At 46.1% G+C, this 13,260-nt stretch overlaps 1 protein-coding gene across 4 annotated transcripts in view; it reads left to right on the top strand.

The window, feature by feature from the left end:
• Positions 1–4,012: 4,012 nt before the first annotated feature.
• Positions 4,013–13,260, top strand: part of ints14 (integrator complex subunit 14) — a 28,352-nt gene continuing 19,104 nt past the window's right edge. For all 4 annotated transcript variants that reach the window (XR_010958337.1, XR_010958336.1, XR_010958335.1 and 1 more), the window contains exons 1-6: positions 4,013–4,157; positions 5,038–5,313; positions 6,009–6,116; positions 9,477–9,632; positions 11,344–11,462; positions 12,258–12,400. Coding sequence is in view for 1 of the 4 variants with exons in the window: in XM_067971253.1 (XP_067827354.1) it covers positions 5,092–5,313; positions 6,009–6,116; positions 9,477–9,632; positions 11,344–11,462; positions 12,258–12,400 (748 nt within the window). In the remaining 3 variants the exon portion in view is untranslated. The remainder of the gene's footprint in view (positions 4,158–5,037; positions 5,314–6,008; positions 6,117–9,476; positions 9,633–11,343; positions 11,463–12,257; positions 12,401–13,260) is intronic.

The following is a 13,260-nucleotide window of genomic DNA, read 5'->3' as shown; positions in this document are numbered from 1 at the left end:
TGATAATAAATTGTCCCTTCCATTTCCTAATCGCATGTAAATGATATTATCATTAATCCCCCAGTGCAAGTGTCATTGCCCAGTACAGACCCGAGGAGAGCTGATGGTGAGCACCCATTACAGGCCCGTGAGCTGATGGTGAGCACTCATTACAGACCCATGAGATGATGGTGAGTGCCCATTACAGACCAGTAAGCTGATGGTGAGCACTCATTACAGACCTGTGAGCTGATGGTGAGTGCCCATTACAGGCCCGTGAGCTGATGGTGAGTGCCCATTACGACCCGTGAGCTGATGGTGAGCACCCATTACAGACCCGTGAGCTGATGGTGAGTGCCCATTACAGACCAGTAAGCTGATGGTGAGCACTCATTACAGACCTGTGAGCTGATGGTGAGTGCCCATTACAGGCCCGTGAGCTGATGGTGAGTGCCCATTACAGACCCAAGAGCTGATGGTGAGCATTCATTACAGACCCGTGAGCACCCATTATAGACCCGTGAGCTGATGGTGAGCACCCATTACAGACCCATGAGCTGATGGTGAGCACCCATTACAGACCCGTGAGTACCCATTACAGACCCGTGAGCTGATGATGAGCGCCCATTACACACCCGTGAGCTGATGGTGAGCATTCATTACAGACCCAAGAGCTGATGGTGAGCATTCATTACAGACCCGTGAGTACCCATTACAGACCCGTGAGCTGATGGTGAGCACCCATTACAGACCCATGAGCTGATGGTGAGCACCCATTACAGACCCGTGAGCACCCATTACAGACCCATGAGCTGATAGTGAGCACCCATTACAGACCCGTGAGCACCCATTACAGACCCATGAGCTGATGGTGAGCACTCATTTTGATATCTGCTGCTGGCTCCAGAAACGCCCAAATGTGAAACAAGATTATTCTTCAGCAGTTTCCAATATTCAAAATATTGTGCGCTTTCTATTTCTCAGGGATTCAGTTACACTTAAATCTGATTGAGTTTCACTTTTGCTTTTTCTGCTCACTTCTTGAAAGAAGTTGCTGAATCCTAATCACCGCCAGATGTTCATTGTTCTATATATAAATGAGTTGAACATCTCAATTAGAAAACTGCTTTGTAGTTCATCCCTGGAACATGTTGTCTACATATAAAGGGGATTAGAACCCTTTGATTAGATGCGAGTTATATCTAGAAGGTGAACTCCTGGAATGTAAGAGGTATAAAGTTGAGGACCAGAACCGTGGCTGCCTGGACATCACTGAAATGGGACATGGACAAGCTTCTTGAGGCTCCGAAACTCAGACAAGTAACTGATCCACAGAACAAGTGTGTTGCTGAGGATGGGAATGGCTGAGAGTAAGAAAGGAATAACAGCCACTAGTGTTCGGCAAAGAATCTCCAGCGAGTACCACAGACCCTTCCCTCATCAGATAGAAGAAGCCGCAATGTCCTCCGCCCCGCCCCGATAGGCCCACTCATCATTCAGTTTGTACTGCTTCATTTTGATGAAATTGATGGATGCCCTAAAGATCTCAGACCCTGAATAACTCTAGATTAGTAAAAGGAGCCTCGCAGAGGGAGATATCAGACTGAGAGTCAGCACCAGCCGTGGGGCCGGATGATCTCAAGAAACCACCAAGGAGATGTATAGATGCACTCAATGGTTCTATAACAGAGAACAGAAGACAGATGTTAGTGTCATTACCCACGAGCATCTATCAACTTGCATATGGCTGTCAAGGATAGAACGTTACTCTCCATCGTCACCCTGAACCCACTGGCTGTTGCTGTGTTGACTGGCCTTCCTGTTCGACATTAAGTCATGGACGAGACAGTTCAACATCAGCGAGACTATAGCCGGCTCCCATCAAACAGCCGCATGCTCCATGTGCTGAAACCCTTTCCCAGGCTGACCCCGCAGTCCTGCTGTTCTATCGGTCCCACCTGACCATAATCCTCCACTAAACCCATCACCAAGACTGATTACTTTTGACATTTTGCAACATTGCCCATCTGCGACCCTCCCTTGTCTACTCATTCATGCTTTTGTCTCCTCTCAGTTTGATTTCCCAATTTCCTCACCAGCTTTCCCAGCTCTCTACTACATAATTTCCCGCTTACCCGGAACCCTGCTGCTCATGGCGTATCCTGCTCTGATCCCGCACACCCATCACTCCAGTCCATGTTGACCTCCATTGACTCCCTATTCCCAATACTGTACATTAACTTGAAAAACCTAATCCTCAGACTTGCTATAAAAGTGCAACATGTTGTTTCGCACTGTCAATGTTCAAGTGTCCTAGTGGAATGTCAGGAGAATTCGCCATTAGGGAAGTGTTTTCAAATATTACAACAGCTGTCACTTGGAGCAAGGCAGGATTGGCCGCAGTCTCTTTCAGTATAAAATTAGTAGTTTTGATCCACCAAAGATGCGCAGAATCTCCCCATAGGCCTGAGAGTGGCCCTGAAACAAGACATGGGTTCGGATTATGACCTGTAACAAAAAGTTAGCGAATAATATTGGTATCAATTCCCAGACTTTTCTTGACAATTGGGAAGGTTCAGTTCAGTTCATTTTTTTCAAGGGGAACTGGGTTAAAGGTCACTAATGTTGCTCGGAAGAAACTTTGGCAACTTTTTGTATATAGAGGAAGAGGCTAAGACATCAGCAATTAAATGATTTTACTATTTGTCTGACACAAGCTCCGCTGATGGCTCAGAGAGTCACTGAGTTATACAGACCAGGAAGTTTTCAGGCTCGATTCCTGGGTCTGTGCTGAACTGATCGCCACTACAACGATCTCTGTGTTCCCTGGGCTGCAGTTTCTGATCATTCTTTGCATTGCTGTGAGGTCAGGATTGGACTCAACTGTGATGCCACCTATGGTTGATCAGTTTGTCATCATCAAGACCCAAATATAAATAACGGTCACTGAAGCAAGTTACTAAAGGATCCCTGCATTTGTGAAACTGTCCCCGAGCAAAGAGTCAATGTCTTCAGGAGAGGAGAATAATTCCTGGCATTGCAAATTCATAACTTTAAAATAACTTTTTCATTTTCTTGCATTAATGAAAAGATAGTTTGTCTTTATTTCTTATTTTTGTCCTTATTTCTTATTTTTGTCCTCATATTTTTAATATAATATAAGAAAAAGAGGGGAGAGTTTGAACATAAATTTAAAACAGTGAGAGGAATGTCCCCATTAGGCCGGTGCAACAGCGTCATCTGCTGCCTGTAACCGAGCTCCTCTCCCCTCTCCCACCCAGGCCCGCAATTACATGGTGACAGTTTGACAGGAAAATTAAATGGGAAATGTTGACACAGCAATTTACAATAGGAAAAGCGTGACCAAAAATTGTGTCAACATGAAGTAAAGTTTGTGACAGGATGTATCTACTCAACGCAAATAGTGTTTAATAATAAACTAGTCGATCTCCTGAGGCAGGACACACCTGGGAGTGAAGAGCAAATGTCATCTTCACCTGGAGCAAGGTGAGAGGGCGGGGATAATTGATCAGGGCGCGCAGACATAATTCAAACTCCATTCAAAATCATGCATTCAGTCCCTATTTTTATATTTCCATTATAAATTCCTACCTCTACATCTGTAATAGAAACTGTCTGTAAACTGGGGGAGGGTGTAATTACATTGTGACAGATTCCATTATAAATGTGGACATAGGAATTCATAATCGGAAAAGCTGAAAGGAAATGCACGCAGATATTTAATATATTATAGATATACAGTTATATTATATCTAGTTATATTATATAATTATTACATATAGTTATATATTATACAGTTATATATTATATGGTTATATATATTATATCCAGTTATATTATATATAATTACTGTATATGGAGGAATGTGATCCACCCATTTAAAGACCTGGAGCTTGGTTTATTTTTGCCGGTGGGCGGGCCCCATGAGCCTGTGGAACGGATGTTGTGGGGAGTGTGGGCGGGGGGGACCGGCGGGCGGCGGACTCGGAGTGCGGGGGGGGGGACCGGCGGGCGGCGGACTCGGAGTGCGGGCGGGAGGGAGGCGCCATCGAACAGCCTGGGGGCCTGCGACCGGGACCGGGACACGGGAGGAGCGGCCGTCGGCCGAGCGAGCACCGGAGAGCGCGGCTGCTCGGGCCGCTGGGCCTCGGACTCAGGTAGTTGCTGTGGCGGGAGTTTTCTGTTTAGTTTTAAAATAAACATTGATCGACCGGAACTCCCCACCCCCCGCCCGGGGAGTTCGGCCGCCTCAAGAATAACAACAACTTGCATTTCTTTAGCCCCTTTACCGTCCCGTCCCCGAGCTCGGCCCAGTCTCCGGACCCTCCCCCCTCCCCGGGTCTGTTGTAATTGGATCAATAGTTGAAGGGGGGAAAGAGCAGGGGAATAAAGAGCCGGCACAGGCACGATGGGCCGAATGGCCTCCTCCTGTGCTGTGAGATTCTATTGCTGGAGATCGATTGCTGTGATTAGTCAATAACTCCGCTCCAACAACTGGTATTAGGCGATGACCAGGGTGGTAGAAGACAAGCTAATGTAAGGAGTCTTACAACACCAGGTTATGTGACTCACCTGACGAAGGAGGAAGCCTCCGAAAGCTTGTGATTTTAAATAAAGCTGTTGGACTATAACCTGGTGTTGTGCGACTCCTTACATTTGTCCACCCCAGTCCATCACCGGCATCTCCACATCATGAAGACAAACTAGGTGGACCTTCGTTCCTAACTCAGCTGGGAGTTTAGGGAATGTGGATTTGAGGTAATAAGAAGATAAACAGTGGTTGTGTTTTATGAAAGATTGAGTTGGGTGAACTAATTGTATCATTCATACCTTCTTATGTCTGTGTGGCTCTGATAACTCAAACTTATTTGCACTTTAGCCATTAGAGACTGGGAATTCTTGGCAAGTCTTACAGTTAATGTCGATGCGCTGCTGGGTCCAGGTCATGTGTTGAGTTTGAATGGGTTGAGCAAACCAGACACGGACCCCATGGGTAGCAACGAATTTTACAATGTAATGTTTTGTTTTTGATTACAGCATTATCCGTTTACTTTTGTCTAACCGGAGAGGTGAACGGTCACGTCACCAGCCATGCCGACCGTGGTCCTGCTGGACGTGTCTCTCTCCATGACCCGGCCAGTCTCCCTGGAGGGCACAGAGGAGTATCAGCGCAAGCATTTGGCCGCCCATGGGCTCAGCATGTTGTTTGAACACATGGCAACCAATTACAAACTGGAGTTCACTTGTCTCGTGGCTTTTTCCTCGCTCTGGGAGCTAATGGTTCCCTTCACCAGGGACTACAACACTCTGCAGGTAGGGGCTCAGCATTCTCATTTAACTCTTCCTTGACACAGAAGTTGGAGATGGTAAAAGATCAGAAAACTACAGAGAGCCATGATAAAAATGTATTTAACAACAGTTCAATTATATAAAATGTAATCTGTTGTTTCTGGAAGAATCGCCCCATGACTGGGTTAATGAACTGCCTCATATAACACTAAACCATACAGACCATGCGGCCTGTGTTGAATTAGTTAGTCTCAGCCAGGCCAGTACCTGGGCCATTACGGTTAATCTAAGCGAGGTTTTAAAACACATCAGCCAGGATTCCTGATCCCGATCGTTGTCCAGTGACCAGTGCTGGAAAGTGCATCTCGAATGAGCCTTAGATGAGGACAGAATTGTGCCCAACTGTGATGCCCCCACAGTGGAAATGCCTTTTGACACTTGTTGGAGGCACTGGCAAGTTGTAGTTACCTGTGGAACCGTATCCCGCAACAGTCGCTGCTTTCACCAGGGGAAACTGGAGGCTGGGTGTGTATATATGAAACTATTACCCTTTTATATTTGTAATATGAGAAGTACTTTATTGAAAAGTGAACAGCAATAGCAGGGATTTGACATTTTCCTGTGTAATGCAGGATCGCTGGTTTGTCCCTTTTGAGATTTAAGGCGTTCAGTGTGATGCTCGCGGCCCCGCTCACTCAACCACATTGGATCTTTTCCAGGAGGCGCTGAGCACTGTCGACGACTATGACAAGACTTGCCTCGAGTCTGCACTTATGGGGATCAGCAACATTGTGCAGGACGAGTGGGGTGTGTGCATTCCCTGTCAGGTAACTGCACTTTCATAGAAATTCATCTCCTGGGCCTGGGTTTAGATTTCACCATCCATTTCTTGGGCCTGAGTCTCTACCGTGTGTTTTTTGACTTTTGCTGTTCTAGTTGGGAGGAATTCTTGCTATCAGTGGGTTTAGGAATCAGTCGACACCCCTCACCCCAGGTTATGGAGAGACGAAGGGGTGCTGGAGAAGGGACAGTGTTGGTACTGAAGTTTAGGGAGTATTTGTGGACAGTGTTGTCTATGCCTGTAGTTTGATTTGCTCTTCAGATCCACTCTGTGATTGACTGTTTCTTTATAGTATAGAATCATAGAAAATTTATGGCACAGAAGGAGGCCATTCGGCCCATCGTGTCTGTGCCGGCTGAAAATGAGCCACCCAGCCTAATCCCACTTTTCCTCACTTGGTCCGTAGCCTTGTAGATTACGGCACTTCAGGTACATATCCAGGTATTTTTTAAATGAGTTGAGGGTTTCTGCCTCTACCACCTTTTCAGGCAGTGAGTTCCAGACCCCCACCACCCTCTGGGTGAAAATTTTTTCCTCAGCTCCCCTCTAATCCTTCTACTAATCACTTTAAATCTATGCCCCCTGGTTATTGACCTCTGCTGAGTGAAATAGGCCCCTCCTATCCACTCTATCTAGGCCCCTCATCAGCCTTTCCTCATAGCTAAAATTCTCCAGTCCTGGCAACATCCTCGTAAATCTCCTCTGCACCCTCTCCAGTGCAATTACATCCTGTAACGTGGTGACCAGAACTGTACGCAGTACTCAAGCTGTGGCCTAACTTAGTATTTTATACAGTACTAGCACAACCTCCCTGCTCTAATATTCTATGCCTCGGCTAATAAAGGAAAGTATTCCATATGCCTTCTTAACCACCTTATCTACCTGTCCTACTACCTTCAGGGATCTGTGGACATGCACTCCAAGGTCCTTCACTTTCTCTAAACCTCTTGGTTTCCTCCCATTTATTGTGTACTCTCTTGCCTTGTTTGCCCTCCCCAAATGCATTACCTCACACTTCTCTGCATTGAATTCCATTTGCCACTTTTCTGCCCACCTGTTCAGCCCATTGATATCTTCCTGCAGTCTACAGCTTTCCTGCTCTATCAACCACACGGCCAATTTTTGTATCATTTGCAAACTTCTTAATCGTGCTCCCTACATTTAAGTCTAAATCGTTAATATATAATCACAAAAAGCAAGGGACCTTGTACTGAGCCCTGCGGAACCCCACTGGAAACAGCCTTCCAGTCACAAAAATACCCGTCAACCATTACCTTTTGCTTCCTGCCACTGAGCCAATTTTGGATCCAACTTGCCACTTTCCCTTGGATCCTATGGGCTTGTACTTTTTTGACCAGTCTGCCATGTGGGATCTTATAAAAAGCCTTGCAAAAATCCATGTACACTACATCAAACGCGTTACCCTCATCGATCCTCCTTGTTACCTGCTCAAAAAATTCAATCAAGTTAGTCAGACATGACCTTCCCTTAACAAATCCATGTTGACTGCCCTTGATTACTCCGTGCCTTTCTTAGTAACGGTTTACACTGTCTCTCAGAATTGATTCCAATAGTTTGCCCACCATCGAGGTTAGACTGACTGGCCTGTAATTACTAGGTCTATCCCTTTCTCCCTTTTTTAACAACGTTTAATATTATGGCCTTTATTGCAAGGGGGTTGGAGTACAAGAGTAAAGACGTCTTACTACAGTTGTACAAGGCATTGGTGAGACCTCACCTGGAGTACTGTGTACAGTTTTGGTCTCCTTATTTAAGGAAGGATGTACTTGTCTTAGAAGCAGTGCAACGAAGGTTCACTAGATTGGTTCCTGGGTTGAGAGGGTTGTCCTTTGATGAGAGATTGGGCCCATACTCTCTGGAGTTTAGAAGAATGAGAGGTGATCTCATTGAGACATATAAGATTCTGAGGGGGCTTGACAGGGTAGATGCTGAGAGATTGTTTCCCTTGGCTGGAGAGTCTAGAACTAGGGGGCATAGTCTCAGGATAAGGGGTCGGCCATTTAAGGATGAGATGAGGAAGAATCTCTTCACTGAGGGTTGTGAATCTTTGGAATTCTCTATCCCAGAGGGCTGTGGATGCTGAGTCATTGAGTATATTCAAGGCTGAGATGGATGGATTTTTGGACTCTAAGGAAATCAAGGGATATGGGGATATGGCAGGAAAGTGGAGTTGAGGTTGAAGATCAGCCATGATCTTTTTGAATGTCGGAGCAGGCTCGTGGGACCGTATGGCCGACTCCTGCTCCTAATTCTTATGTTCTTATTACGCCTGGTCACCTGGTTGTATTCACCTTCAGGTCCTGTGTCATTGTAAATTTATTACCCTTGTGCTGACCACAATGTGTACTGAATATTAACATTGATCTCATGGCCTGAGAAAGTGTGAGCGTGATTGAGAACCACTGGCGCCATCTTTAAGTGTCAGCCGTGGCTCAGTGGGCAGCACTCTCGCCTCTGAGTCAGAAGGTCGTGGGTTCAAGTCCCACTCCGAAGACTTGAGCCCACAATCCAGGCTGACACTTCCAGTGCAGTACCGAGGGAGTGCTGCACTGTCGGAGGTGCTGTCTTTCGGATGAGACGTTAAACCGATGCCCCATTTGCCCCCTCGGATGGATGTAAAAGATCCCATGACACTATTTGAAGCAGAGCAGGGGAGTTCTCCCTGGTGCCCTGGCCAATATTTATCCCTCAACCAATATCACTTAAACAGATTATCTGGTCATTATCACACTGCTGTTTGTGGGATCTTGCTGTGTGTAAATTGCTGCATTTCCTACACTACAACAGTGACTACACTTCAAAAGAACTTCATTGGCTGTAAAGCGCTTTGGGTCATCCTGAGGACGTGAAAGATGCTATATAAATGCAACTTCCTTCCTTCTGGCCTGGCACAAAAGTCCAGTTTAAGCTCCATCTGTTCCAGCTCCTTGTGGCAGAAATCAGTTCTCAAGCAGCTGGGCACTGATCTTTACTCTGGTTTCATGCCTTTCAAAACCGAGAGCCTAGGAGTTGAGGTTAAAGATCAGCCATGATCTTATTGAATGGCGGAGCAGGCTCGAGGGGCCGTATGACCTACTCCTGCTCCTGTTTCTTATGCTTTCATGTAGGATTGAAGGTTGTTGATCAGCAGCATTTCAGTCCTTGCTATAAAAATGTGGAACATCTGCAAAGTGAACAGATTTTGTAATAAAACGGTTTCCCCTCTTTGTAAAAAAAGAAACTACTCGCGTATAATTTGCTGTCTCCTGCCTCTGTCCTGTTCACACACCTTTTTCTGACTAAATAGCATTGCCGACTGATTGAAAGTTTGTTTTTTCTTTCTCAGGTGATCCTAGTAACAGATGGGAGTCTGGGAATCGGTCGGGGATCTCTCCGGCACTCGCTCACTGTCCTCAGTCAGCGCTCAGAGGAGAGCAAATTCCCACTTCCCTTCCCATTTCCTTCAAAGTTGTACGTTATGTGCATCGCTAACTTGGAAGAGGTACGACACATCTGAGAGAAAACTAGTCATTTACTTTCAATAGCAGAGCCCCCGGGTACTGGGCAGTTTTTTTTATTCGTTTGTGGGATGTGGGCGTCGCTGGCGAGGCCGGCATTTATTGCCCATCCCTAATTGCCCTTGAGAAGGTGGTGGTGAGCCGCCTTCTTGAACCGCTGCAGTCCTTGTGGTGAGGGTTCTCCCACAGTGCTGTTAGGAAGGGAGTTCCAGGATTTTGATCCAACGACAATGAAGAAACGGCGATATATTTCCAAGTCGGGATGGTGTGATGACTTGGAGGGGAACGTGCAGGTGGTGGTGTTCCCATGTGCCTGCTGCCCTTGTCCTTCTAGGTGGTAGAGGTTGCGGGTTTGGGAGGTGCTGTCGAAGAAACCTTGGCGAGTTACTGCAGTGCATCCTGTGGATGGTACACACTGCAGCCACTGTGCGCCAATGGTGGAGGGAGTGAATGTTTAGGGTGGTGGATGGGGTGCCAATCAAGCGGGCTGCTTTGTCCTGGATGGTGTCGAGCTTCTTGAGTGTTGTTGGAGCTGCACTCATCCAGACAAGTGCAGAGTATTCCATCACACTCCTGACTTGTGCCTTGTAGATGGTGGAAAGGCTTTGGGAGTCAGGAGGTGAGTCACTCACCACAGAATACCCAGCCTCTGACCTGCTCTTGTAGCCACAGTATTTATGTGGCTGGTCCAGTTAAGTTTCTGGTCAATGGTGACCCCCAGGATGTTGATGGTGGGGAATTCGGCGATGGTAATGCTGTTGAATGTCAAGGGGAGGTGGTTAGACTCTCTCTTGTTGGAGATGGTCATTGCCTGGCACTTGTCTGGCACGAATGTTACTTATCAGCCCAAGCCTGATTATCCCTGTATTCTCTGTAAACTATGTACTGTTACTGTTGCGTGTTTATATAAATATTTAATGAAGCAATTAATCTTTTGTACTCCACAAAGTGAAGGACACTGATGTGGAAAACATTTCTCCAATCATTTCTTTCCCGTGTCTGTGTTGAACACGCATAAGTCACATAGCATAGGTTCGATGTATATTAGATATACTGGGCCAGCATAGGCTCCCGCACTAGGTTCATCTGTTTTTTCGCCTCTCCCAGGAGATTACAGGCCCTGAGTGGGGAGTGTCTGTATCGTGATACACGAGACATCACAATTATATGGGACAGGCTGGATGGACCAGTAATTCATTTTCTGTCTGTCATTTTTCGAGTGTTCGTATGGTAAAGCTCCCTCACTGCCCCAGTGCCGCTGCCTTTACTCACCTTTAGAACAAAACGCCAGTGTAACATCCCGTATCCCGCACCAATCGATCTCTCTTAGCGAGAAATGTAGCGGAGTTCTGAGCAGTTTATTTGGGGTCCTGGTCCCACTCAAAATTGATTTGATACTGTCCCAAGCTCATGTTAATTCGAATCCGAGCTGCCGCCAAGGGGAGGAAACTTTACTCCCAGCGGTTTGGGCTGGATGGAAACATTGACCTTAGATGTGAAGAATGACGAGAACAGAAGGCTGGAGTGAGAGATGGAGAGTGTGAGAGATGAGGAACGGTGTGTGAGACTGCAACAAGAGAAGAGTTTGTAAGTGTAAGATGGGGAGGATGTTTTATCTGAACCAGTTAGAATCCGTGGTATCTTTCTAACTGATCTACTGCTGACTAATGTTTATTTCTCTCATTTCTTTTCCAGCTTCAGACCACAGACACATTGGAAATCCTCGAACGTTTGATTGATTTAAACAACGGTGAGGGACAAATCTTCACTATCGATGGTCCTCTTTGCCTGAAAAATGTGCAGTCCATGTTTGGGTACGTGACACAAATTGGTTGTTTGCAGTGAGCTGGGTGAATCTGTTGTCACTTTAGGGGGATTATGTTCTGATAGTGAGTTGCAAGAGCCACAGTCGCATGTTCCAGCTATAAAATACAAGCTGATTACAATGTGCATCCTGCTCAGAATAACTGCAGGATGGTCTAGCTCAGCTCGCCATTCTCCCTGCTCCATGCCCCTTGTCCCTCGCACCTCACACCCTGCTCTCTGCCCCCTGCACTCTTCTCCTTGCCCTGCTGTTTAAAAGTGCCACGTTACGAATTGGATTTCTCGGCATTGCAGCAGGAAATGACTCGACACTGACTGTAACTGAGCATTTTGTTTCTCTGTAATCTAGAAATTTATCATTTTCAGTGTTTTTAACTTTTGCAGACGCATTCTGTGTAATTAATTGGTTAAAATACCCAGGTCTGGAGACCTGCAGGAAAACAGACGTTAAAAACAGAGCTTTTCCAAAAATGGTGTACGTCAATTATTTCCAAACACAAGAAAAGCGTTTATTAAAATGTTCCGGATGTAGCTGATTATATACACCATGTATGAGAGCATGGCTGCACTGAGCAGAGAGGAGGGTCTGATTCAGATAAACCCTAATAAGGAGGGCATAGCAGAATTCATTAATTATAAAGAAGGGTTGGGATAGTAGGAAGCGTTAAGTATCTGGGAGGGGGAAGTAGAAAGCATCACTAGAGAAACATCGCCTGTTATAAAGTGCAGGTTGTAGACTCACTGATCCTTGGATCACGGTGCTGTGTCTTTCTTTCATGTTGTAGTAAACTGATTGATCAAGCATACTCCCCTTTCCATGCTGTGCTGAAATGTGGGCACCTGGTGTCTGACATGCAGATGTTCCCGAGACCAGAACCTGTCATCATTGATGAAGAGCTGGAGCCTGTCCCAAAAACCATCAGTACAGGTGAGTCTGCTCATGTAAAGCTGCCGTTTGACGAGCAGTCCCTTTCCTAGGTTTATCTTTTGATTCTTTGTGTGAATTTTTGGGTTTATCAAGGTAAATAATATTGGCGGGAGAGAATCAAACACTTGGCGACTTTTTGTGCCTGGTGTTAGCATCAGGATTCTGCAGCTCAGGCACGGTATGAGCCGAGCATCGTTCCCTTTACCCGGCCCCAGTAACGGGGCTTAGTCCCAGCTCTGGAAGAACGTGTGTGATGTGCGACAAGCTATTGGTGTGGTGTGTCTGAGTGAGGCTGTTGGGTCAGTGCCAGTGAGACATTTAGTGCTGTGGATGTGTGCTCACTGGGGACCGGGGAGGGGGTGAGTAGTGTAGTGGTTACATTACTGAGCGCGTAATCCAGAGGTCTGGACTAATCCCACCAGTTTTGAGAATTTGAATTCAGTTTTTTAAAGACATCTGGCAATATAATTGAATGTCCTTTAGGGAAGGAAACCTGATATCCTTACCTAGTCTGGACTGTACTTGACTCCAACTTTCAAAAGGGAATTGGATATATACTTTAAAAGGAAAAAATTGCAGGGATATGGGGGAAAGGGCAGGAGAGTGGGACTAATTGGATAGATCTTTCATAGAGCCAGCACAGGTATGATGGACCAAATGGCCACCTTCTGTGCTGTATGATTCTTTGATTCTCTCATGGAATTTGGAACATATGGGGGTAGTTTTAAGTATGTCTGGTGTTGCGTTGTGGGTCACCGAGCTCCGTTTGTTTGTTTTGGGGGTCGGGGAGCAATCTCCCAGAATTATTCCAGAAAGTGGTCGCTGGTTATTTTTGCCTCCCCAGGATTACAGGCAGTTGG

The sequence above is a fragment of the Heptranchias perlo genome, chromosome 34 (assembly GCF_035084215.1).
Source record: "Heptranchias perlo isolate sHepPer1 chromosome 34, sHepPer1.hap1, whole genome shotgun sequence".
Taxonomy (NCBI): domain Eukaryota; kingdom Metazoa; phylum Chordata; class Chondrichthyes; order Hexanchiformes; family Hexanchidae; genus Heptranchias; species Heptranchias perlo.
The sequence above is the reverse complement of the archived record's forward strand: the minus strand, read 5'-3'. Positions and strand labels throughout refer to the sequence as shown.